General features: G+C 52.4%; 3 protein-coding genes across 3 annotated transcripts in view; 1 reads left to right on the forward strand and 2 right to left on the reverse strand.

Annotated features, from left to right (window-relative positions):
* The window catches only part of LOC310920625 (olfactory receptor 14J1-like), a gene marked incomplete at its 3' end in the record, with an annotated part of 175,607 nt that extends 148,503 nt beyond the window's left edge, over positions 1-27,104 (reverse strand). The window contains exon 1 of the mRNA XM_083880690.1: positions 27,006-27,104. The remainder of the gene's footprint in view (positions 1-27,005) is intronic.
* Positions 8,358-9,293, forward strand: LOC310920737 (olfactory receptor 14C36-like; the record flags this gene model as incomplete). The annotated part of the gene is made up of 1 exon (XM_083880796.1): positions 8,358-9,293. One exon carries the CDS (start codon positions 8,358-8,360, stop codon positions 9,291-9,293), a length of 936 nt encoding a protein of 311 aa, XP_083736922.1.
* On the reverse strand, positions 24,849-25,781 carry LOC310920601 (olfactory receptor 14J1-like; the record flags this gene model as incomplete). The annotated part of the gene is made up of 1 exon (XM_083880661.1): positions 24,849-25,781. The coding sequence occupies one exon, from the start codon at positions 25,779-25,781 to the stop codon at positions 24,849-24,851; it is 933 nt and encodes a 310-aa protein (XP_083736787.1).

Here is a 27,104-nt window from a genome sequence, read left to right on the forward strand (position 1 = left end):
TTCGCATTTTTTGAATTTTAATTGAAATGGGTGATTTGTCACAGCTACTCTTTAGCTAAGACAAAATGAATCTGGTCCTGGCAAGTCCAGTTCAGCTGACCTGGCTTGTTCTAGAAGTCCCCAGGTGAATAAGAGAGCTCGTGCAGAGACCTCAGCCAGTTGTGGTCAATCCAGAGAGCAGAGATATCACTGGTCAAGGAGCTGAGTGGGGCTAAGACTCAGACCAAACAGAATCTAGAGCTGAGAGTTTTGAACTCTCTGTATAAGAAGGTTTTGAACAATAAAACTGACTGTTTTGTGTCATGATCAAGAGAACTTGAATCATGATTTCTGTCACCCTGCCTACGACTGTCACATAATGGAACAGAACAGCCTTAGAGAAATAGATAAAGGATGTAACTCCAGGAAACAGAAGGCATTCAAAGTGCAAGCAGGATGCCAGCTCAGCTCTGCAAGGCTGACAAAACCGAAGTTATGCAAAACAAGGATATTGCCTTTACTCAAAAGTGAGGGTCAAGAAACAGCCACCTGAAAAGGCCATTAGACATTGAAGACAGAGCTCAAAGAGCCATATAAGGACTTGTGCTAAGGGGTGCAACTACGTCAAATAAAGTCAAAGGAAGTGGGGATAGCTAATGAATACATAATCAGTGGGTGAAATAAAACCTCTGTTCATTCAATGCTCAGTGCACTTGAATGGTGAAAGGATTGCCCAAGTGACCAGCACACTGTAATAAAGAACACCTGCTTTCAAATACTCAAAACTGTGTTTAGAAGTCTTTATCCAGTGGATTTCAGTACCAATGGTATCCTTGACTCCATTATGCCCCACTGTGGCAGGACATCCCCCCTTACTACAGAAGAGCTTATCTGCAGCTGGTGTGACAGCTCCAGACATTCTCTCCCCCATGTGACGTGATGACATAACCTTGGCCAGTTAGTTGTTGTGAGCCAGGGAGTTGTTTCTTCCTCTGGCACTTGGAGTAGAACTCCCAGTAAACGAGTGGGTGTGAGAATAGATAAGGGGAGATAAGCCAGAGTTTTCTGACTGTAAAGGCACTAGTTTGACAACTCTGAAAGCTACACCATTTTCCACAGAGGTAGAAGCCTCCTACACACACTCTGGAAACATGCAGGGACTTCTCCCACATGCTCAGACATGAACTCTGTGGATATTTTCTCAGGGAATAGAGAGAAGAATTCTAAGTGTACCCTATCACCAATCTGATGGTAAGTTACATTGAATTCTAATCTATACTATTTCCTTGCTAGCTGTAATATGGGTACCTTTAGACTATTAGTAGTTCTTTTTGTTTTATTCCCGTGTTATACCTAGTCTATTACATTTTTGTAAAATAAATATTTGATTTGGTCATAGACCTAATCTGCCATTATTAAGAACCTGAAACTGAGAGCAATCTGGGGTGCAGGCTGCTCCAAAGAGAGCTACTGCCAGAAATCTGGGTCAAAGGCAGGTCTTGTCTAAGCTCTCTCTCTCTCCATTCACAACACCCACGGTTTCCCAATGGCTCCTTGGTTCCATGAGGCTCTGCAGTGTCACAATATCCCATAGTTTCCATGAGCATCCCTGCTATCACCCATGTCCTTTTTTCCATTGAAGCCCACAGTGCCTCTATGGCCCCTTGCCTTTATGTGGACCTCCTGTGTCCACAGGGCTCCTTGGTTCCATGAGCTTCCTTAGTGTGACAATGGTCTCTTTGGTTCCAAAGGTTCTTGCTGTGTCACAATGGACCCTAGGATCCATGAGCTTCTGTAATGTCACCATGATCTCATTGGATTCACTGTGTCACAATGGACAATTGGTTCCATGGAACCCCAGAGTGTCACAATAAACCCCTAGTTCCATGAGGTTCTATATTGCCACCATTGTCTCCCTGGTCCCATGAGGCCCTTGAGTGTCACAATGGCTGCTTGGTTCTGTCAGCTTCCATAGGGTCAACAATGGTCTCCTTGTTTCTGCAGTGTCATCATGAACCCTTGGTTCCATGAGGTTCAGTCTTGGTTTGAAAGACAGGAGTCTGCTAGGGAAGGCAGGAGCCTCCCTTGGGACAAAGAATATAAACCCCCTCCCTCTTAATCATTATAATTTTGAAATTAAGGGGCTCTCAGGCAAAAAGATATGAGAATAGGAACAACAGTTCTTTACTAGCATGTCTAACAAGGCAAGCAAACAACAATAACTGTGGCATTAACAACAAACAGAGCCAGGCCCCCAGTGAGCCCTTCTCGGCCGCGGGCAGTTTCCCCTTTGGTGCAGTTCCGGTCACAGCCAGCAGGGGCGCTGGTGGCTCCCGGTGGGCGGGGCAGGTGCGATGATTCCCCCGCGGCTGCAGGGGGCGCTGTGGCGCGGGCACGGGGAGCGCGCGGGAATGGCGGCTTTGTCCCAGCCGGGAGGGATGGAAGAGAGGCCTCGCTGCACAAACCCCTGGGGCTGCTGATCCCAGGGCCCTGGCAGGACTCTGGGGAGCAGCAGGCTGGAAGGGCAGGGATGAGCAGAAATCCTGGGGCGCTGGACGAGATGTATCAGACACTCTGTGGCGATCGCTGGGACTGCGGGACGTCCCAGCAGGGCAGGGGGTGCAGGGCCCAGCAGCAGGAGAAAGGCAGCTCCCAGCTGGGTTGTAGCAGTGGTGGGGAAATTCCTTTCCCCAAACAGCAGCTCAACCATCCTCTTCCCAAAGCTGCGAGCGAGTGAGAACCCCCAGCTGCCCCAGTCCCCATCCTTTACCTGCCTCTCTTCTCATGGTATCTCTGTCCCTCTGAGAGAAACTTCCAAAAAACAGAGGAGTGCCACCAGGCACCCTCCATCCCTGAGTCCTGGCCACCTCCCCCTGTCTCATGCACTCAGCCATGAGTGTGTCTTAGCAACTCCATGGAAAAAATTCCACAAGTAAAAAGAAAAGAAAAAGGAAAGAAAAGGAAAGAGAACCCAACCCCCAACAGGTTCCTAAATGTCACTGGTCTCCTTGGTTCCATGTGGCCCTGCTGTGTCGCCACAGCCCCTTGGTTCTGTGAGTTTCTGTACTGTCAACAATGGTTCCTTTGTTCTGATGAGGCCCTGATATGTCACAATGGACCCTGGGTTCCATGAAGTTCTTGAGTGTCAAAATGGCCCCTTGGTTCCATGAGTTTTTTACTTGTCTTGGGTCAAAACAAAGCAAAACAAACAAAAACCAACCAACCAACCAAACAAACAAAATTATTCTATTCCCTGTTTTTGAAACCCAGTTGGAGAGATTTTTCTTTATCTATTGTAACTCCAGAAGGGAAGGGGTAACTGCCTTCTCTGATAACAAGCCAGCTGTTAAAACTGGGTTGGGCATTGTTTCTTATCTCTGTTCACTCTTCCACCACCCCCATGGAAATATCTTCTGTTAATGGACCATTAAAGCTCACCAATGACATGACACATTTCATCATCCTATTGTGAGATGCTCCACCCAGGGAGAAGGAACCAAACCATTTCCACCCAGATAAAAAGGAGCCACAAGTGTCACCAGGCACTCTAGTGTCCCCACGGGACTCCCAAAGGAAGACCCGACCCACTTCAGGACCCCTGGCTCCACAGGACCATCTCTGCTTCCAACAGGACACATCTTCCACTCCAGGAGGGCTGACTTTGGACTGTTTCCAATGCCCTGACTAACCGGGTGTCAGGTTGTATTTCTGACTCTGTCAGGGTTTTCTAGGATTTCTTGTTTGTTTGCTTATTTTTGGACTACAACATTTGTATTTTTATATCCCTAGTAAAAAACTGCTATGCCTATTCCCAAAATCTTTGCCTGAAAGCCTCTTAATTGCAAATTTATAAGAATTTGGAAAGGGGGAAGGGTTGCTTATAGTCCAAGAGAAACTCCAGTCTTCCCTCGCAGATACCTGTCTATCTAAACCAAGAAAATATTGTACCAATGGACTCCTTTGTTCTCAGAGTTACCCTGCTTTTAGCAGTGATTTCTTTCGTTCCAACAAGGCCCTACTGTGCCTCAATGCACCCTTGGTTCCATGGGCTTCTGGAGTGTAACACAGTCACCTTGATTCCATGAGGTTCTGCAGTGTCACAATAGAAACCCTTGTTCCATTAGGCCTCCAAGTTTCACAATGTTTGATTCCATGAGGCACCACAATGTCCCAATGGACCCTTGGATCTCTGAGGTTCCATAGCATCCCAATGGTCACCCTGGTTCCATGAATTTCCTTAGTGTCACAATGGTCTCCATGGTTCCATTGGGCCCTGCTTTGTCACAATGGTCCCCTGGGTTCAAATGAGGCTGCCAGGACAAACAGGTCTGGCTGTCGTGGCTTCCCAGGATCCACCTCTCTCCTCCCCAGCCTTTGAAACACTTGGGCTCTGTGCTTTCCTTCCAGTGGAAAAGAACCATCCTACTTACCAACACAGAAATGGCCAAATGTGTGATTCCACCTCCAAAATTCCCTGTATCCAAGGGTTGCTTTCAGATAAAAGCTACCAGGACAGAGAGTTCAGGTTGGCCTTGGCTGCTGGTGGCCACCTTTCATCTGCCCCTGAAACATCAGTGTTCTGTGCTTTCCTTCCTATGGAAAATAACTGTCCTTCTCCTCCAGGCATTAATGTCCAAAATTGGTATTCTGCCTCTAAAATTCCCTATATCCAGAGATAGGTCCCAGACAAAATCTGCCAGCACCATCTAATCTGGCTGCCCTTGGCCTCTGGTGACTGCCCCTCATCTGTCCCTGTGACACGGGGGCTTGGTTGGTTCCTCCCTATGGAGACCATTGTGACTCTGTGGGAACTCATGGAACCAAGGGGGGCCACGGTGACACTTTGGGGCCTTGTGGGACCATGGAGACCATTAAAACCCTTCATGGCCACGTGTAACTAAGGGACATTGTGACACCTCAGAACCTCGTGGAACCAAGGGGCCATTGGGACACTGTGGGGCCCCATAGAACCAAGGGAACATGGAACAGATCCTGGTTTGGCCTCCCAGGGGCCACCTGACAGGTCCAGCTGATCTTGGAATGTCAAGGGCTGCTTCTAAACTTCCCATGGAACACTGGGGCTCCATGATTTCATTCCTATGGAAAAGAATTTCCCTCTTTATAAATACCCATGGCCAAAATTGGTACTTTCCAGAAAACATTTGGCATATGCAAAGGTATCTTTCAGAAATAAACCTGTCAGCAATGGATGGCCTTGGCCTCTGGTGGCCACCTCTCATTTGCCCGTGAGACAATGGGGCTCTCTGCCTTCCATCCTATGGACAGTTATTGCAAAGAAGAATTTTAAGTATCAAACAACACCATGATTAGGTTGATCTCCCTGTTTATGCTTTATTCCCTATATTTATATGGTTACAAGGTAGAAACAGGTAAAGCTAAACAACTTCTGATTGGTTAAAATCTTACATTCAAGTACCCTAAGTAATTGTTCATTGGTTCTCGTCTTCTGGCAGCAAACTCTCCCTTATTCTATATTATGAATAGCATTTCTGTCTTTATGCATCTATGAGATGGTACAGCAACTTGCTACCTATCTTCAGCTTCTGTGAGGAAGCATCCATGAGAGAGACCAACTCGACATCACATTTGCTACTTTTTTGCTAATTCAAACCAAAGTAAGAACAGCACAGCACGTAGGCACAGAACAAAACCTCATACTGTTCCCTGAAAGCAGGGATTCTTCAAAGCTTTGATCAATAAATTGTGGCCTCTCTCTTCTAAATATTATTCAACAGAAAAGAATCAGCCTTCTTATGCATAGGCTTTGGCCATAATTAGAATTTTGCCTCCCAAATTCTGTATATCCAAGCATTGCCCAACACAAGGGTAGCCTGGACAGACTGGTCAGGCTGGCCATGACCACTGGAGATTTTCTTAGACTGTGAGAACAATGTTTTCGTTTGCCAAGACCTTGGAAAGGGTCCAGATATCTCTCAAGGAGGGCTTTGGAGGCCTCAAGCATGTGACCACTATATAGGGACAAAGGAGCTCTGTGCTCAGTGGAGTGGAGACTGAGGACAGAATAGGATGGCCTTGGAAAGGATTGAAGGGTGGTTTCAGAGATGGTGGATCTGTTTGACATATGAGAGAACAGCCAGAAAAAAAAAGAATTAATGTCAAGGACACCTGGAGAGGTAAAGACTGGGAACAGAGAAGAAGGAATTTATCTCCCAGGGTGGGGCTGTGGAGCAACACATTCCCAGAAAGAGTTTGGAGCAGCCCAAGGCTGTGTGTGGGCAGGCAGAGGCAGGCAGGAGGCAGAGCTGTCAGCAAAGGAAGGGCCCAGCCAGGTGGGGCAGCCGGGGGATGACGACAGCCTGCAGGGACAGAGGCGCAGGGCATGGACACCGTAGGACAGCCTGGGCTGCACAGGGCACAGGGATGGGCAGCAGCTGCAAGGCCCTGACACAGCCAACTCCTGCAGCACTTGGGCCATGGCTGCTGGGCCTGGGCCTGAGCCATGAGCAGGAGACAAGTGACCCTTGCAGCCATGGGGCCTCATTGCTTCCTTGGCCCTGCTCAGCAGCCTGGCAGGGGCCGCCCCATGGTCCTGCCCTTGGCATTGCACATCCCCACATCCCAGTGGCCTGGGAAGAGCCCTGAGCACTGAGGGAGGGACAGGATGTGCCTTGGCAGGGGCTGGAGCTCAGGCCTTGGCCCTTGGTATTCCTGAAACACATCCAGGTTTGCTCAGCATCAGAGACACCTTTCCCTTGTTTGTCCCCACCTGTCATCACTGCCTGCAGTGTTCTGCTCTAACTGGAACCTGGAGACACTTTCTCAGTGGGACCCATTAAAACTTCAGGAAACTTTGGAGTTTCAATTTACTGTAAAGTCTGTAAAAAGTTTTTTGAAGGCCTTCTAAGGGACTGACAACACTGTAAACAACACCAAATCCCCAAGAGACTCATTAAAGTCCTGGTACTGTGTCTGTGATGCTGAGCTGGGCTCCTGGCACAGAGGCAGCACATGGACACCAAGAAGAGCTACAAAAAGGCACTTCTTCAGAGGAGCAGCTCCTCTCCCAGCCCAGCAGGGCTGAGGGCACTGCCTGCACCTGGGAGGACTGAAGCAGACAGGGGCTCAAAGAAGCTGGAAGGACAATTCTGAGCTTCTTCATAGAGAAATGTTCACCACTTCTGACACAGTGAGTCTGTGGCTGCAGGGATCTCCTAAAGCTGAGCCAGGACAGGACTGACAGCACTGTAAGGATGGCTCTGCTGCCCTTTCTGCTTTGGGGGAGGATGTGCTCTAGAGCAGGCCTGCCCTGGGCACCGTCAGAGGGACAGGGCAGGACGGCTCCTGCTGCCAGGGACGGCTGCAGGGGCTGAGGCTGGGGCTGCAGCCAGGGCTGCCCAGGGCTGTGGTGCAGAGCAGGTGCTGCAGCCCTGATGGCTCTTGGTCAGGCCAGGGCATCTGCCACCTGCCAGGGGCAGCTCTCAGCCTGCCTGGGAGCTCCCCATGGACTGTGGGGAGAAGTTGGAGGTAGAAGGAGCGACCCCCATCAGGGCAGATTCCTCCTGCTGTGGAGATGGTGCTGCATGGCCAGGGCTGCTCTCAGCTTTCTCCTAAAGGAAAGGGAAAGGGGCTGTCATGGTTGTCTGTGTCACTGAGACTCCTGCACTGTCACCCTGGGGATCAGTAGATCTGTGTTAGAGCTCCCTCAGAAAGTGCCTCCTCAGCCTCCTCTACCTACAGACAGCACCAGCAGCACCTTGGTTTGCAGCATCTCTGTTTGTCTGAGCTGTCCTTAAGATCCTGCAGCCAGGGAAATGCCTCAGGGCAGTGGCCTGTGCTGGGAGGGGTGTGCAGGGCAGAGCTGAGCCCCCAGGGCTGGGCTGGGCTCTGGGAGCACTGGCAGGGACAAGGCTTGGATAGGGAGAAATAGCTCCCAGTAGGCACAACTCCAGGCAGCAGAGAGTCAGATCACCCCTTGCTGATTGTCCTTCTCCAGCTGCACGGAAGAAGAGAAGGATTTAGAGAAATTAATTTTGGACCTTCAAAAAGACTACTTTTCTTTTCAAGAAAGTTTTAATTGCGATTACCCTGAAATCAAGGGAGGTATTATGAGCAAAGGGTACCGATGTGAGACCAGCATCTTCAACTGCACTGAGGCACAGGGAGCTCTGTTTTCCCTCTGGGCTACTCAGTGTTCATACTAAGAGTAGTGCTTAAGATGAAGAGATAATTCAGCAGCAGCAGAAACCGAAAGTCAAAAAAGTTTAGCAAAGCTCCCTCTAGGAAACAGAAGTGATTTTGAGGGGATTCCAAATACAATATAAAGGAATGACTCATGGGAATCTGTCTCAGCTTGTCAATGTCTTCTTTCAACAGCCCACCATGCCCAGAGTGAAGAAATGCCCAACAGTAGCTCCATCAGCCACTTTCTCCTGCTGCCATTGGCAGACACGCGGCAGCTGCAGCTCCTGCACTTCTGCCTCTTCCTGGGCATCTCCCTGGCTGCCCTCCTGGGCAACAGCCTCGTCATCAGCGTCGTGGCCTGTGGCCACCACCTGCACAGCCCCATGTTCTTCTTCCTGCTCCACCTGGCCCTCACCGACCTGGGCTCCATCCTCACCACTGTCCCCAAAGCCATGCACAATTCCCTCTGGGACATCAGGAACATCTCCTACACAGGATGTGCTGCACAGGTTTTTCTGATTTTCTTCTTCTTGGGGTCAGAGTTTTCCCTGCTGACCATCATGTGCTACGACCGCTACGTGTCCATCTGCAAACCCCTGCACTATGGGACCCTCCTGGGCAGCAGAGCTTGTGCCCACATGGCAGCAGCTGCCTGGGGCAGTGCCTTTCTCTATGCTCTGCTGCACACAGCCAATACATTTTCCCTGCCCCTGTGCCATGGCAATTCCCTGGGCCAGTTCTTCTGTGAAATCCCAGAGATTATCAAGCTCTCCTGCTCACATTCCAGCTACCTCAGGGAACTTGGGCTTCTTGCTGTTAGTCTTTGTTTTGGTTTTGGCTGTTTTGTGTTCATTGTTTTCTCCTATGTGCAGATCTTCAGGGCTGTGCTGAGGATCCCCTCTGAGCAGGGACGGCACAAAGCCTTTTCCACCTGCCTCCCTCACCTGGCTGTGGTCTCCCTGTTCCTCAGCACTGGCATTTCTGCCAATCTGAAGCCCCCTTCCATGTCCTCCCCATCCCTGGATCTGGCCCTGTCAGTTCTGTACTCAGTGGTGCCTCCAGCCCTGAACCCCCTGATCTACAGCCTGAGGAACCAGGAGCTCAAGGCTGCAGTGTGGACAATGATCACTGGACAGTTTAAGAAACACTAAACTGCTGGCCAGTTCCTGAAAATCACTTGTAATAAAAGTCACTGTTGATAGCACTTTTCCTTTTGTTCTTGGGTTTTTATTGTTTCTTTTAGTTTTCAGTGGTGTTGACAATACAATGTCTTGTTTATGCCCTTTCTTGTTTTGTTTCTTTCCAAACTTACTGTGGCCACAGATTGTACCAATGAGGAGCTGTGCTCTCAGTGGCTTTAAATAAACTAAAGGATCTCTCGACAAGACTTTCACCAGAGATGCCTCTTTTGTTCCCTTCTCTGGGGCTGCAGCAGCAATGTCTGTGTGCAGAGCTGGGGGAGATCAGGGCTGGCACAGCAGATGTGCCCAGGAGCAGCAGCCCTTGGTGTTGCCAGTGCTGCTCCCGTGGCCCTGCCCCACTGCCCTCCTGGCCCTGGTGTTGCTGTAGGGCCTGAGGGCTCTCGGGGCCGGGCACAGGGCTGGGGGTGGCAGTGCCAGGGCTGCAGCAGGGACAGGCCATGGGCACTGCTGGGGCAGCGCTGACACTTCAGGGCAGGACCTGGGGGCTCCAGGCTCCTTGCCCAGGCTCTCTCCAGAACACACCCAGGCCAATGTTCAGCAGAGAAAAGCCCTGTGAGCAGCCCCAGGGTGGCTGTGGGCAGGGTGGGGGCAAACAGCATCACATCATGGGAACGTCCCTTGGGGAACAGGATCATCCTCTAAGTTCTTCAGGAATTGTCTGCAGGCTCCTGCAGTGCCTGGTGCTGTTCCCTTGCAAGAGGCACCACAGGCCAGGGGGGCACATCTGGGCTGCTGTGTCTGGCTGTGGGGCTCCCTGTTCTGGGCAAGGAGGAGACGCTACAGAGGCTCTGCAGGACTGACAGGCTGGGCTTTGGGGCTGTGAGGAGAAGCTGAGGGACCTGGGCTGCTGGACTTTCTGAAGAGGAGGCCCAGGGCTCATCCTGCAACTGCCCCAAGGGTGGTTTCAGAGAATCACTGAATCAGCTAGGTTGGAAAAGACCTTGGAGATCATCAAGTCGAACCTGAACCCTGACACTACCTTGTCTCCCCTGAGCCTCCTCTTCTTCAAGATAAACAACCCCAGCTCCTTCAGCTGCTCCTCACAGGACTTGTGTTCCAGACCCCTCACCAGCCTTGTTTCCCTTCTCTGGACATGCTCCAGCCCCTCCATGTCCTTCCTAAACTGGGGTCCCAGAACAGGGCACAGCACTCCAGGTGCTGCCTCACCAGTGCTGAGCACAGGGGAAGAATCACTGCCCTGCTCCTGCTGGCCACACCATTCCTGATCCAGGCCAGGGGCCATTGGCCTTCTTGGCCACCTGGCCACACTGCTGCCTCATGTCCAGCCTGCTCTCCAGCACTGCCCCAGGGCCCTTTCTGCCTGGCCACTCTCCAGCCACTCTGTCCCCAGCCTGGAGCACTGCAGAGGTTGTTGTGGCCAAAGGGCAGGACCCGGCCCTTGGTCTTGTTCAACCTCCCATTGTTGGATTTGGGCCCTGGATCCAGCCTGTCCAGCGCCCTGTGCACAGCCCTCCTTCCCTCCAGCAGATCCACACTCACACCCAGCTTGGTGTCACCCTTTTTCCATGAGGCCCTAGAGCGTCACAATGATCTCCATGATTCTGATACACAGTGAAGGACTCCACAGCTTCTGAGAGTTGTAAAGTAGGTATGTCTATTCAGCACTGAGATGCACGGGGGTTAGCTCCTCCAAAGGCCAGTGCACCTTGGTGATTTTCCTTCCACTATTTATCCTCTGAAGTATTACATATGCCTATACATATTCATTACCCAGCCCCACCTAGCCTTGCTTTGTATTAAAATGAGCTAGAAAATCCTTCTGCAGTTGCACCACCAACTCTCTGGTGGTCGTGGGCAGGGGTCTTCTCATGAAGTCAGTAGTCTTCCTCCCAGTGGCATCTTTTGGACTTCTCCTTCTGGGCAGGCACATTAGGTCTTTGTGTAGTTCCCAGGTCAGTTTGTCCTGGCCAAAACCAGGAGCCTGGTTCTTGCAGGCTTCCCAAACCACAAGTTCTGCTTTATCAAGTTTCAGCAATACTAAGTCCTGCTTTGCTGAGTTTTAACATCCTACATCTTACCTTTATGACTTTTGCTTAGCAGCCAAGTTTAGCAACTAAATTCCTATGTGTTCCCAATACAAGCTGTTTCTCTACTTCTACAAACTCACTAAATAATCTGGTTTTTAAAACTCTGTATTTTCATAACCATAAAACGTCCCTATTACTCTCAGTGTCACAGTTTCCCTTTGGTTCCATGGCACCCCTTGGTGTCATAAAGTCTCTTGGATCCTTGGGCCCTGCAGTGTCACAATGGTGCCTTGGTCCCCCAAGGCCCTGCAGTGTCACAACGGATCCTTGATTCCATGAGGTCTCATAGCACAAGAATGGTCTCCTTGGTTCCACAGTGTCACAATGGCCTCTTGGTCCCAAGGGGCATCCTGCTGTCAAAATTGTTTCCTTCATTTATTGGGTCTCTGCAGAGTAACACTGGACCCTTGGTTCCATGAGGTCCTGCAGTGTCACAATGGCCCCATGATTACATGAGGTCCTGCTCTGTCACAATGCTCTCCATGGTTCCATCAGGCACTGCAGTCTTGGGGAGTGTTTCCTCACCAAAGATTCAGGTTGTTTAATGTCCTTGGCCCTCTAAAAGCCCCGAGTCACATTGGTATAGAAAAGCGGAGTCTTCAACATTCTGTTTTCAGGTTTCTTGTGTTGTTATTATTTGATATCTCAGAATTTTCTCTGCTCCCAGCTGAGTTCTGGACAGCAGTGAGGACACAAGGCGACTGCCCACCGATGGGGCGTCACCTTACATTTATACAGATAACTATGTGTCTGTGTTTTACTGTTTTGTACCAATGCCTAGTGCTTACACTAAAAGGGTCACTTCTACTTCGACCCAATCCACACTAACTACCTTGTGTCATTACCAACTCAGAAGATGGAGGACGAGGAAGAAGGAGAGGGAAACAAGGTACCACCCAAATTCCACCATTTTGTTCCCCATTTACTTCTATTCTAAAAACCCTAAAACTACTGAATTTTGCATCTTCTACTGTGCTAAACTACTGTTTTCACTTCCTGGTGATTTGCAATTCCTCTCTCTGTGTTGGAAGTCTCTCCCATGGACTAAAATCAAACCCGGTGTTCTCCTGGGCTCTGTGACAAGGTCTCCGACCCCTCTGGACTGGCTCCACACCCCCGTGTCCAGGGCTCAAATTCCCTTCATCGGGTCCCAGGTCATCCAAGGGGATGTCCTGGACTCCAACACTGCAGGGTCACAGTGGTCCCTTGGTTCCATGTAGCCCCAGAGTGCCCCAATAGATTCCCTGGTGGCACAGTGTCACAATGGGGCCATGGTTACACAAGATCCTGCAGTGTCACAAGGGACCCTTGGTTCTGTGGGGCATCAGAGTGTCATAATTTTTCCCTTAGTTCCATGAGCCCCTCCAGTGTCACAGTGGTCCCTTGGTTCCATTGGGCCCCAGGGTCTCACAAGGGTCTCCTTGGCTCAACAAGGCCCCACAGTGTCACAGTGGCCTCCACGGTTCTGCAAGGATGCAGAGTGTCACAATGGACTCTTTGCTTCCATTTAGCCCCACAGTGTCACAATGGGACCTTGCTTCCCTGGGGCTCTAAAGTGACACAATTATCATTGAATCACAGAATTAACCAGGTTAAAAAAACCCCTTGGAGATCAGCAAGTCCAACCTGTGACCCAACACCACCTTGTCACACAGACCAAGGCACCAAATGTCACATCCAATCCTTCCTTAAACACCTCCAGGGTTGGTGACTCATTCACCTCCCTGGGCAGCCCATTCCAATGTCCAATCACCCTTTCTGTGAAGATCATTTCATCATGTCCAGCCTAAACCTCCCCTGGTGCAGTTTAAGGCTGTGTCTTCCTATCCTGTCGCTGTTCCCTGGGAGAAGATCCTGACCCCCCTGGCTGCACCCTCCTGTCAGGAAGTTGTAGAGAGTGATGATGTCTCCCCTGAGCCTCCTCTTCTCCAGGATAAACAACCCCAGCTCCTTCCTCACAGGACCTGTGTTCTAGACCCCTCACCAGTGTTCTTGCCCTTCTCTGGAGATGCTCCAGCCCCTTCATGTCCTTCCTAAATTGGGAAGAAATACTGGGAACTGTTCCTAATTGGGAAGAAGAAAAAGACCTAAATTGGGCCCAGAACCGGAAACAACACATGAGGTGCTGCCTCACCAGTGCTGAGCACAGGGGAAGAATCACTGCCCTGCTCCTAATGGCCACAACATTCCTGATCCATAGGAGTCCCAGAGGTAGGATAAGAGAAATGGTGGGGAGAGGGGTGGGGACAAAGTGTGATTGATTGTCAGCCATGAAGGGTCTTGATTTTCAGATCTATTCAGACTGCACTAGGAGGTGTGTGGTATCAATATCACTGGGAAATGCTGATACCAATCTTTAAACAGGAAAACTTAAAAAGACAAGACAATTCTCAATACATTTGTTACAATACAGTATATTCACTTTGAATACACTTCTGAAATCTGTCTAATAAACCACAGAAGAATTGAACAATTGAGTTATTCCCAGAGGCTTGTCTTGTTTGGGTGTTTTGAACAAATGTTGAAGAACCTTTGTCAAGGAATTTCTCAACTGAAGAGCTCAAGAATGAAGAGGCCTCTGGAAAAGTAAAATTCATCAGCAATCTGCAAGTGGCTGAGGATCCATCCTGATCAGAGCAGCAATGAACAGAAATGGGCACAGCTTTGTGGCTGCCCCAGCTCTGGGATGGGCCCTGGGCCTGGAGCAGGAACAGCTCCTAAGGGCCACAAAGGCACAAGGGGCTGTTGTGCTGGCCTGGGCAGATGGGATGGCAGCAGGGGCTGCAGAGCTCTCAGGATCTCCTGCAGAGGAGAGCAGGGCACCCAGGGAGCCTCCTTTTCCTTTGGCCAGGCAGGCTCCCCCATGGCTGGGGCTGAGCCCTGTGTGAGCTGCAGCTGCTGCTGTGCCCTTGAGAGGGGCTGAGGCCGTGGGGCCCCTGCCCAGAGCAGCCTGGGCTGAGCAGAGCTGTGGGGCCAGAGCCGGCTGGGCTGTGCTGGGGAGAGGCCCTTGGTGCTGCACAGAGCTCAGGGCAGCTGGCAGAGCTGGCAGGGAGCTGGGCTGGGCTGAGAGAGCCTGGCACAGAAACCATCAGTGTCCATCTCAGCCTGGGGGAGCGTGCAGGGGCAGGACTCAGCCCAGGCCTTGTGGGGCAGGGCCAGCGCCTGGGGAAGGCATTGAAAACAGGCAAGTGGCCCAGAGAGGAGGCTGCTCTGTGCCCTTGGTGGCACGGACAGAGCAGGGAGGGGGCCCAGGACATTTGTCCCCAATGGCAGCCTCTGTCCCCAGGCGTTGGCAGCCCTGGCTGCTGGGCCCAGGTCTGGGGGCACTTTGGCTGTGGCCCAGCTCCATCCTCCTGTGGGGCTCAGGGCTGTTCCCGGCCATGGCCAGCCCTGCCCGGCCTCTCTGCTGGCCCAGAGCCCGGCAGAGCCCGGGGTAGGGCTGTCTGTGCAGGCCCACAGGGGCCACAGTCTGTGCAGGAGCTGGCAGAGGCTGCCCAGCAGGGAGGCCGTGGGGCACAGAGCCCCAAGGCTGCCGTGGGCACCACGGCACAGGGGCCGTTCCCACCCGCAGGGCTCCTGTCCTGCCCTGGGCCTGCACAGGGGCTGTGGCACCATGGCTGGGCCAGCGCGGCACAAAGGGGCCACGGAGCTGCTGCTGGGGGGGGGCAGCAAGGCCAGGCACAGACAGGGAATTGCTGGGCACTGCCTGGGCTGGGCAGGGCTGGCTGTGGGAAGGGCAGAGTTCAGCTGGCCTTGGTGGCTGCAGGAAAAGTCCAGAGCCCAAAGAGCCTCCATGGCTGTGCTGGAGACCAAGGCTGGAGGAGGGAAAGGCAGGGCTGCTGGGGGATGGGGAGGGAGATGGAATTCCAGGAGACACCACTGTGAGGCTTAGGAAGGCTTGAAGAGAAGAGAGGCTCTGATGTAACCAGATGTAAAACCATCTCCACCTTGTGAACACACACGATGGTTGTTCTTCCAAACCCATTGGGCCATGGAACTGCCCATTGTGTAAGAAAGGGAATTGGAAAGCAACCAGCTCCAGTTGTGCCAACATTTAAGGGTTCACTGGGCAGTCAGGTGTGACTCTGGCATCACCAACCACCAGGGACCACCAAAGATACACCCAGGAGACAAGAACACAACTGTGAAAGGGAGAGAAAATATGAAAGGATTTCAGGGAAATGATTATCATATGTTTATTCTCTGACAATCACTGAATATCTCTGTACAATACAGTCTGTAAGCAAGAACTTTCCTGTACTCAGAACACATATTTGGGAGGATCTATTCCCCCTTGTGCATCTGGCCGAATAAATTCTTCCTGCTCCTTTGGTGTTAAGCAGTTTCTTTTTTTATTTTTCTGACTGTTGGTAAGAGTGTTGCAATGGCTCCTTGGTTCCATGTGGCCCCAACATGACAAAAGGGCCCCTTGGTTCCATGAGACCCTGTAGTATCATAATGATCTCCTTGGCTCTGCAGTGTCACAACTGGAGTCCTGGTTACAGGAGAACCCAAAGTGTCCCAATGGATCCTTGTTTCCATAAGGTCTCACTATGTCACAATATTCTCATCAGTTCAATCAGACCCCACAGTGTCCCAATGGTCTATTTGGCTCTGCAGTTTGAAAATGGCCCTTGGTTCCATGAGGCCCTGCAGTGCCACACTAGCCCTTGGTTACACAAGACCCCACAGTGCCACAAGGATCCCCTTTGCTTTCACAAGGCCCTGAAGTGTCATAATGTCCCCTTGGTTCCTTGAGGCCCCTCAATGTCACAATGGATCACTTGGTTCCATTGGCCTCCCCTGTGTCACAACAGTTCCTTGATTCCAGGAGCCCTTGCAGTGCCACACTGCTCTCCTTGGTTCTGGGAGGCCCTGAAGTGTCACAATGACCCAGCCCAGCCCATTCTGAATGAGCTCCATGGCAGTGCCTGCTCTGGGCTGCTCCAGCACTGGGTGCACTCACCCCACAGCCCTGGCCCCCTTGAAGGGCTCAGCAGCTGCTGAGGGGCAGAGAGGGAGGTCAGCCTCCACATCAGCCCCAGGGCTAGAGCTCCCCAGGGCAGGGGAAATGGAGCTCAGTGACAGTGCACAACTCCTGCTCCTGGCTCCAGGAGATGCCCAGCACAGGCTGCCTCTGCCCACCCAGTGCCAGCCCCTCTCCCCAGGCCAGCACAGCAGCCCTGGGCAGGGGAGAGAGGGGCCTGGCCAGAGCTGGGGCCTGCAGCAGCAGCTTCCTCTGCATTCCTCCCTGCAGGCACAGAAACACTCCCTTGCTCTTCTCCCTGGACATCCCTTTCCCCAGCTGGGTGTGCCCTGGCTGCCTGGGCTGCCTTGTCCTGCTGCCCCAGCCCTGCTCCCCACAGGGCCCTGAGCTGGCTCTGCTGCTCGGGACACACCAGGTTCTGCTGCTGTCCATGGCCGGGGCTGCAGGGAAGCAGCAGCTCCAGGGGAAGGTGTCAGAAAGGCTCTGGGCACTGAGGCTGAAAGGGGCACCCCAGGGTGTGCAGGTTCTCTGTGTGGGAGCTGAGCTGGTGACCCCTGGAGCCCTCCCAAGTGCTGGGGCTGCACCTCCAGCTCCAGAGGAGATGGGACAGATGGGAGCAGAGACCAAGAATTCCTGCTGCATTCTTTATTGTGTTTGCTTCTACAGGTGTCCTGGATCCAAGGGTAGAGGAGGTGTTTTGTGTCAGATAACACTAGTGGAATAATAGCAATATTTTTTAGCAGAAAAAAATATTCAATGCATGATGAACAATAAGAAAAAAAGACACATATGTTCAGAAAAGGAACTGAATTTTTCAGAGGACGACAGATTCATTGATATTCCAGTAGTCAAACCCATTCAAATACTTTGCTCAGGGTTTTCTTGAGATCAGAAATGATCACCAGGGGCCAAAGCCAGCCAGAGCTCTCTGTCCTGGCAGCTTTTGTCTGGGAGAATCCTTGCATGTAGGGAACTTTTATGGGGGACTATCAATTTTGGCCATGGGACCTAGAAAGACAGATGGTTCATTTCTATCCCATGGTAACTCATACCTTTAATGGACATGTTATTCTAAAAGAGTGACCTTATATACAGGTGCTACATGTGTACTACAATTTAGCCATTACCATAACACCTACCCCAAGTTCCCAGATTTACTCCTTGTTTTACCTATCCCTGCACTTCTGAGACAGATGTCTTCTACTTGTCTTACAACTGTCCTTGCTGGGAAAGCAGGCCCTGCAAGACTTGTTCATGTGCTAAAAGGTCACAGGCAGAGTAAAAGCTGATTTAACCCTTTCTGTACCAAGCCCAAGGCTGTGTGTGGGCAGGCAGAGGCAGGCAGGAGGCAGAGCTGTCAGCAAAGGAAGGGCCCAGCCAGGTGGGGCAGCCGGGGGATGACGACAGCCTGCAGGGACAGAGGCGCAGGGCATGGACACCGTAGGACAGCCTGGGCTGCACAGGGCACAGGGATGGGCAGCAGCTGCAAGGCCCTGACACAGCCAACTCCTGCAGCACTTGGGCCATGGCTGCTGGGCCTGGGCCTGAGCCATGAGCAGGAGACAAGTGACCCTTGCAGCCCTGGGGCCTCATTGCCTCCTTGGCCCTGCTCAGCAGCCTGGCAGGGGCTGCCCCATGGTGCTGCCCTTGGCATTGCACATCCCCACATCCCAGTGGCCTGGGAAGAGCCCTGAGCACTGAGGGAGGGACAGGATGTGCCTTGGCAGGGGCTGGGGCTCAGGCCTTGGCCTTTGGCATTCCTGAAACACATGTAGGTTTGCTCAGCATCAGAGACACCTTTGCCTTGTTTGTCCCCACCTGTCATCACTGCCTGCAGTGTTCTGCTCTAACTGGAACCTGGGGACACTTTCCCCATTGAGTCTCTCTGTGGGTCCCATTAAAACTTCAAGAAACTTCAGGGTTTCAAGTTAATTTTGAGTTCTTGAGAAGTTTTTTGAACATGCTCTCAGGGACTGAGTCTGATGTAAACAACACCAAATCCACGGGAGGGTCATTAAAGTCCTTGTACTTTTCCTGTGCTGCTGAGCTGGGCTGGGCTCCTGGTACAGAGGCAGCTCCTGACAACCAAGAAAAGTTTCAGAAAGACATTTCTCCTGAGGAGAAATCCTCCTTCAGATGGGGTGTCTGTGTTATTTGCAATGTAGACTCAGATGAAAGTTTACAGTGGCATAACAACCTTTTCTGTGCCTTTCTCACTCATTGTTAACCCCAGTTGTTTTATTTTTTCTTTGTTTTGGTTTGGTTTTACTCTTAACAGTATAGAACATCATCCTCTTACATGGAATATCAGCTTTTGCACTTATGTCTATTGATATCTGTGTATATGGAACTTATGTCTGTAGAATACAAACTTTCAAATGTAATACATATATTTCATCAGCAAATAAACACGTTGAACTGAGTAAGTGTCCCCCAGACCCTCCAGGATCCCCAGGTGGCCCCTCAGCACCCACTCGGACCCCCAGAAACTGTTCCAAGATCCCCTGAATGCTCCAACCCCACAGATTCCCGTTACGGGCACTTTTGGGAATTCATCTCGTACCATCCCCCGCGGCCTCAGAGCCCCTCATAACACAGTTCCACGCCTAAACCTCCTGCCGTGCCCCGCGCCCTAAAGAGCCCAGACAGAGCTCCCCAAGCTCCCCCCAAGTGCTCCCGAACCGTTTACGGTCCCCCCGAGGACCTCAAGTCGCGGCTCGGACGCAGAAGTGTCCCCCAAGTGCCTTCCCGGACCCACAATCGCCCCGCTCAAGCCACTTCCGGGACTACAGCTCCCAGCATGCTCCGCGGTGAACGGAAAACGCTTTTCCAGCCGTAACTCCATCTCCCGTCATGCCCCGCGCCCCACCCAGAGCTGTTGGAGCTGCGCCTCGAACTCCCGTGATGCTCCGCAGCCTCGTTAAACCGTGTTTTACCCGCGCCTACAACTCCCCTCATCCCCCGCGCCCCAGAGAGTCCCCGCAGAGCTCCCCAAGTGCCCGCCCGGACCCCGAAGGGCCCCAGATTCCCCTCCCTGACCCCCAAGTTCCCCCTGGACCCCCAAGTGCTCCCCCGGACCCCAAATTGTCCGACAGAATCTCTAAGTGCCCCTCGAAGTGATAAAAAAAATTTAAAATGTTTATCCTGTAATGTAACAGTGAAAAGCCACCTCCGTGGCACCCCTCAGACCACCTTAAATGCAGACCTCTGGGGCAGGAGCCCGTTCCCTTCAGAGATGCTCGGCGCCGCGCCCCCCCCCACCCCAACGACAGAGCGGGAGAGGAAAGAGCCGGCCGCCCGCAGCCGCGGAGAAGCCCCTCCCCAGCCCCGTCCGCGGCCCGAGAGCCGGTGGGGGAAAACCCAGAGCCTGCGGAGCTTCCCGCCCCGACCCCCGCAGTCAGCCGCCGACCCAGAGGCTGCCGACACCCCCGCCGAAACCAGAGAGGGGAAGAGCAGCCCCAGCCCCCAGCCGTTCCCCCGTGCCGGAGCCGAGAAGAAGAGCCCCGGCCGCCCGCAGCCGCCATGCCACCCGCCCCGGGCCGAACTGCCGCCCCGTTCCAAAAGAAAGAAATCCACGCTCGCCACGTTCCACCCCCCACCTCACAAGCCCTGGCCTGAACCCCCGCAAACGTTGCTGCCGCTGTGAGGCAGCGTGAGACCGAAACGCCATGACTGTGGCAAAACTGCCACGCGGCCGCAAAAGCCCCCGGTCTCCGCCCGCCCCAGCTGATCCCGCATGCAAATAAAGGACTCCAGGTGCATCTCGGGATAAAGTTTAACACCAAAAACCCCTTATAAAATAAAAACCAAGTAAAATTGAAACGCATAAGAACTAATGCTAAGCCGTGTGGACCCTGAAGGATCAAAAGAGCTGATTTCTCCAGTTTTGCTTACTAGCTGTAAGTTAAAAAGACCAAACCAGAGATGAGACCACAGGAGAAAACAAAGAACTGTCAGAACCCTGGGGTTGCTCCTAGCGAGGGCGAGTTCTCCCACTCTGTTGAATTGCCTGCAGCAGAGCTGAAAAAAGCCCTCCTCCTTCACGACGCATGGGCAGCCAAAAACCCCTCGAGCAAATATTGAAAGAGCTGATCAATAAAGGCGTTTTATGGAGATTAATATTTTCTCTGCCCATTTTTATTCATAACACAAGTGCCCACCCAGCTTCTTCAGGTGTCCTCCAGAGCCTCAAGTTCTCTCCAGATTCCCTTCCCAGACTCAAAACTGCCCTAAATGTGCCCCAGAAATGTCTCCATGAAACCCAAAATGGCCCTTTTTTTGCTGTTGGAGTAAATGATTAAAAAGATGACAAAAAGACAAAAAAAACACATAAGTCCTATTAGCATGGAGAGGGAGAAATCAATAGCCAGTCGTGATCAATTAATAAATGAAGGGAATTGTGTTGCTTAGAACTAATAGCCAAAAATTTTTAGTTACTAAACTGTATAGTTTTTTAATATACGTATTGAAAATAGGTAATAAAATACAGAGTGAGATTATAAATAAGAAATATATGATTATAATATTACTAATTAATTAAGTTTTAATTACCAAGAAAAACTCACTCTTTTTTTAATGTGTTGGGATTTCAGTCCCAGGGTGGGCAATGTCAGACATGGTGACCTTGAGTGAGGAGCAGGTTGTCCAAAGAGCAGGGTCAGAACACAAGGGGCTCATTCTTCTCTGTGCTCAGATCTCTTAAGGAGACATTCACCATTAAGTTCACTTGGGGAATGTTTCAGTCACCATTTCTAAGAATTGAAAAATTTAAAAAATTACATCTTTGATTAAAAAAAAAATAAATCATGACATGCAATTTGAAATCTGCCTCCTTAAGAGAACTCCAAACTGACTCCAATCACCTGCACAAGCCCAGGAGACGTGAAGAAAACTGAAGGAAGACAAAGAGCTCCTCAAGGCTTTCTGTATTTTCATGAAGCCCACGCTGGATTTGGGGCTGAGTCCAGGAGCCCCAGGCAGTGAGAGAAGGCTGAAGAAGCTGCTCAAGGAGTCAGAAGCAAAACCCCAAGTCCCTTGGAGCATCCCTGGACCCCAGTGAGGGCAGGGAGTGCCAAAGGCTCCCCAGGGACTGGTGAGAGCAGATCCTTGAGGGCAGGATTGCAGGGAGGCCAAGGCTGTGAGCAGGGAACTGCAATGCTGAGCAAGGCCTGGGCTGGTTGGAGGCAGCAGAAAGGCCAAGGGCTGAGCCCAGGGCTGGGACAGCAGGGCCTGTCCCTTGCAGGTGGCTCGGGGCTCTTGGTGGGGCACTGGGATGGCAGGGGCAGCAAGGACAAATGTCCTCAAGCTGCAAGGCCTGGCAGCCTCCTCAGGGAGGGGCCAGGCAGAAGCAAAGTGCAGGCCCTGAAAGGAAAGTTCCTCCTGTGGGGCCTCCAGAGGCGCTGCCAGAGCCCAGGGGACAAAGGCCTGGGTGCCTGTGGCCCTGCCAGCCCTGCCCAGCCCTTGGCCATGTGTCCTGCAGGCTGTGCCCCCTGTGCTGCTGCTGCTGTGCCCTGGCCAGCTGCACAGGCCCATCTCACTGTCCCCCCAGCATTTCTCAGCCCAGCATTTCTGTGCCCTCCCTGGGCTCCCTGCACCCAGCGCTGCCGGCTCCTGGCACACAGAGCCAGCCCATGGCCCAGCCTCACGCTGGGACACCTTCTGCAACAAAATTCTGCCCTGCCAGGGACTTTGCTTTTTCCTCAGCTCCAGCCTGAACCTTCCAAGCTGCACTTTGGGGAGGTTTCCTTCTCTTCCCAGTGCCAAGGAAAGCCCTGTCTGCTGCTGTTCACAAATACAGAAGGGCTGGTGGGAGATGTTGTGGTCAGAGGGTGTTTGGGGTACAGTGACGATGAAATGATTAAGATTTTAAATATTCTTTTAAAGAAGGAGGGGTGTCAACAAAACTTCTACACTGGACATAGAGAGAGCAGCATTCAGCCTGTTCAGGATGCAGATTTGGGGAGTGCCAAATCAGGTACTGATTTTTTTTACGGGAAAGAGCCCTTAAAAACAAAGGGGTCCAGTAAGGATGGCAACACTTCAAGATGTAAATTTTGAAGATATAGGGGCAGGCTGTGTGCCCAAATAAAAGCCAGAGAGTAAAATTACTGCCCTTGCTCCCCATGGAACTTTTTCAGGAACTCAGGGGAAAATAAGAGGGTGTATCCCCTTGTGACAGAGTGGAAGGCAACTCCGGAAATGCATGAGGATGTTGTTAGGTCATGCAAAAAGAAAATTAGGAAGTTGTAAGCTCAATTAGAATTTAACCTGTCTGCTTCTGTGAAAGATACTAAAAATCTTTTAATCAATAAATTAATGGCAAAGAGAGGCGTAAGGAAAACCTCCATTCTTTATTTGGGGGGTATATGGTTACCAAAGATGAGGAAGAGCCTGTGGTACTTAACCCCTTCTTTGCCTCAGGTTTCAACAATCAGACAGGCTGTCCCCAGGACAAGTGCTCTCCTGAGCTGGTAGGTGGACACAGGAAGCAGAAGAGCCCCCCTGTAATCCAGGAAGAAGCAGCTGCTGACCTGCTGAGCCACTCAGATGCTCACAGGTGTCTGTGGAACCAGATGGGATCCATCCTGGAGGCAGGAGGGAGCTGGTGGATGAGCTCCCCAAGCTGCTCTCCAGCATTTCTCATCAGTCCTGGCTCCCCAGGGATGTGCCAGAGGACTGGAGGGGCCAATGTGAGCCCATCCCCAAGAAGGGCTGGAAGGAGGATCTGGGGAACTCCAGGCCTGTCAGCCTGACCTGGGTGCCTGGAGAGGTTATGGAACAGATAACCTTGAGTGCCATCACAGGGCACCCACAGGATGGCCCAGGGATCAGAGCCAGCCAGCGTGGATTTCAGGATCTGCATTGATGGTCTGGATGAGGGGATTGAGTCCACCATCAGCAGATTTGCAGGGGACACCAAGCTGGGTGTGAGTGTGGATCTGCTGGAGGGTAGGAGGGCTGAGCACAGGGCCCTGGACAGGCTGGATCCAGGGCCCAAATCCAGCCATGGGAGGTTGAACAAGACCAAGGGCCGGGTCCTGCCCTTTGGCCACAACAACCCCTGCAGTGCTACAGGCTGGGGCCAGAGTGGCTGGAAAGTGGCCAGGCAGAAAGGGCCCTGGGGCAGTGCTGGAGAGCAGGCTGGACATGAGGCAGCAGTGTGCCCAGGTGGCCAAGAAGGCCAATGCCCCTGGCCTGGATCAGGAATGGTGTGGCCAGCAGGAGCAGGGCAGTGATTCTTCCCCTGTGCTCAGCACTGGTTGGCAGGACCTTGAGTGCTGTGTCCAGTTCTGGGCCCCCAATTCAGGAAGGACACGGAGGGGCTGGAGTGTGTCCAGAGAAGGGAAACAAGGCTGGTGAGGGGTCTGGAACACAAGTCCTGTGAGGAGTGGCTGAGGGGGCTGGGGATGTTTATCCTGGAGAAGAGGAGGCTCAGGGGAGACAAGGTGGTGTCAGGGCAGAGGTTGAACTTGATGATCTCCAAGGTCTTTTGCAACCTTGCTGATTCTGTGATTCTCTGAAACCACCCTTGCAGCAGTATCAGGATGAGCCCTGGGCCTCCTCTTCAGAAGGTGCAGCAGCCCAGGTCCCTCAGCTTCTCCTCACAGCCTCAAAGTCCATCCTGTCAGTCCTGCAGAGCCTCTCCAGCCCCTCCTCCTTGCCCAGAACAGGGAGCCCCACAGCCAGACACAGCAGCCCAGATGTGCCCCCCTGGCCTGTGGTGCCTCTGGCACAGGAACAGCACCAGGCACTGCAGGAGCCTGCAGACAATTCCTGAAGCGCTTGGAGGATGATCCTGCTCCCCAAGGGATGTTCCCATGGTGTGATGCTGTTTGTCCCCTGCCTGCCCACGGCCACCCTGGGGCTGCTCACGGGGCTTTTCTGTGCTGAGCCTTGGCCTGGCCGTGTTTGGAGAGAGCCTGGGCAAGGAGCCTGGAGCCCCCAGGCCCTGCCCTGAGGCATCAGCGCTGCCCCAGCAGTGCCCATGGCCTGTCCCTGCTGCAGCCCCGGCACTGCCACCCCCAGCCCTGTACCCGGCCCCGAGAGCCCTCAGGCCCTACAGCAACACCAGGGCCAGGAGGGCAGCGGGGCAGGGCCACGGGAGCAGCACTGGCAACACCAAGGGCTGCTGGTGCTGGGCACATCTGCTGTGCCAGCCCTGATCTCCCCCAGCTCTGCACACAGACATTGCTGCTGCAGCCCACAAGGAGAGAAGAAAAGGGGGATCTCTGGAGAAAACCTTATTTGGAGATCCTTTAATTCATTTAAAGTTCCTGAGAGCACAGCTCCTTATGGACACAGTCTAGGCCACAATAAATGTGCAAAGAAACAAAAGAAGGGGTCAAACAGTGGCCTTGTTTGCGAACATCAGTGAAAACTAAAACAGAGGAAAAATACCCAACAAGCAAATCAACATGTGCTATCAAAAATGACTTTTATTACAAGTATTGGAAGAAACTGGCCAGCAGTTTAGTGTTTCTGAATTTGTCCAGAGATCATTATCCACACTGCAGCCTTGAGCTCCTGGTTCCTCAGGCTGTAGATCAGGGGGTTCAGGGCTGGAGGCACCACCGAGTACAGAACTGACAGGGCCAGATCCAGGGATGGGGACGAGATGGAGGGAGGCTTCAGGTAGGTAAATGCTGCAGTGCTGAGGAACAGGGAGAGCACGGCCAGGTGAGGGAGGCAGGTGGAAAAGGCTTTGTGCCGTCCCTGCTCAGAGGGGATCCTCAGCACAGCCCTGAAGATCTGCACATACGAGAAAACAATGAACACAAAACAACCAAAAGCTAAAGAGGCACCAACCATAACAATCCCAAATTCCCTGAGTTTGGAGTGTGAGCAGGAGAGCTTGAGGATGTGTGGGATTTCACAGAAGAACTGGCCCAGGACATTGCCATGGCACAGGGGCAGGGAAAATATATTGGCCGTCTGCAGCAGAGCATTGAGAAAGCCAGTGGCCCAGGCAGCTGCTGCCATGTGGGCACAAGCTCTGCTGCCCAGGAGGGTCCCATAGTGCAGGGGTTTGCAGATGGACACGTAGCGGTCGTAGCACATGATGGTCAACAGGGAATACTCTGCTGAAATAAAAAATAGAAACAGAAAGAGCTGTGCAGCACATCCTGTGTAGGAGATGTTCCTGGTGTCCCAGAGGGAATTGTGCGTGGCTTTGGGGACAGTGGTGAGGATGGAGCCCAGGTCGGTGAGGGCCAGGTGGAGCAGGAAGAAGAACATGGGGCTGTGCAGGTGGTGGCCACAGACCACAGCGCTGATGACGAGGCCGTTGCCCAGGAGGGCAGCCAGGGAGATGCCCAGGAAGAGGCAGAAGTGCAGGAGCTGCAGCTGCCGTGTGTCTGCCAATGGCAGCAGGAGAAAGTGGCTGATGGAGCTACTGTTGGGCATTTCTTCACTCTGGGCATGGTGGGCTGTTGAAAGAAGACATTGACAAGCTGAGACAGATTTCCATGAGTCATTCCTTTATATTGTATTTGGAATCCCCTCAAAATCACTTCTGTTCCCTTGAGAGAACTTTGCTTAACATTTTTGAGTTCGGGTTTCTGCGCCTGCTGAACTGTTGCTTCATCTTAAGCACTGCTCTTAGCATGAACACTGAGTAGCCCAGAGGGAAAACAGAGCTCCCTGTGCCTCAGCACACTCGAAAATGCTGGTCCCACGGAGGTGCCCTTTGCTCATTACACCTCCCTCAATTTCAGGGTGATTTCAATTAAAACTTTCTTGGAAAATAAGTAGTCTTTTTGAAGGGTCCAAAGTCAATTTCCCTAAACCCTCCTCTCTTTCCCTTTTGCAGCTAGCCAGAGACACATTCCAGGGGATGATCTCGATCTCTGCTGTCTGGAGTTGAGCCTACTGGGAGCTGTTTCTCTCTATCCAAGCCTTGTCCCTGCCAGTGCTCAGAGCACAGCCCAGACCTGGGGGCTCAGCTCTGCCCTGCACACCCCTCCCAGCACAGGCCATTGCCCAGGGGCATCTCCCTGGCTGCAGGGCCTTAAGGGCAGCTCAGACAAACAGAGATGCTGCAAGCCAACACATCTAGAGGTGCAACTGCTGGTGCTGTCTGTAGGCCGAGGAGGGTGAGGAAGCATTTTCTGAAGGAGATCTGAGGTAGATCTGCTGATCCCCAGGGTGACAGTGCAGGAGTCTCAGTGACACAGACAACCCTGACAGCCCCTTTCCCTTTCCTGTAGGAGAAAGCTGAGAGCAGCCCTGGCCATGCAGCACCGTCTCCACAGCAGGAGGAATCTGCCCTGATGGGGGTCGCTCCTTCCACCTCCAACTTCTCCCCACAGTCCATGGTCAGCTCCTAGGCAGGCTGAGAGCTGCCCCTGGCAGGTGGCAGATGCCCTGGCCTGGCCAAGAGCCCTCAGGGCTGCAGCACCTGCTCTGCACCACAGCCCTGGGCAGCCCTGGCTGCAGCCCCAGCCTCAGCCCCTGCAGCCGTCCCTGGCAGCAGGAGCCGTCCTGCCCTGTCCCTCTGACGGTGCCCAGGGCAGCCCCGCTCTGGAGCACATCCTCCCCCAAAGCAGAAAGGGCAGCAGAGCCATCCTTACAGTGCTGTCAGTCCTGTCCTGGGTCAGCTTTAGGAGATCCCTGCAGCCACAGACTTACTGTGTCAGATGAGTTCTTCATGAAGAAGCTCAGAATTTTCAGAAGGTGTGAAGATTTATCTGTGAATAATCTCAGAATTGTCCTTCCATTTGCTTTGAG

Source organism: Zosterops lateralis (genome assembly GCF_965231275.1).
Source record: "Zosterops lateralis genome assembly, chromosome: 31".
NCBI classification, from domain to species: Eukaryota; Metazoa; Chordata; class Aves; order Passeriformes; family Zosteropidae; genus Zosterops; species Zosterops lateralis.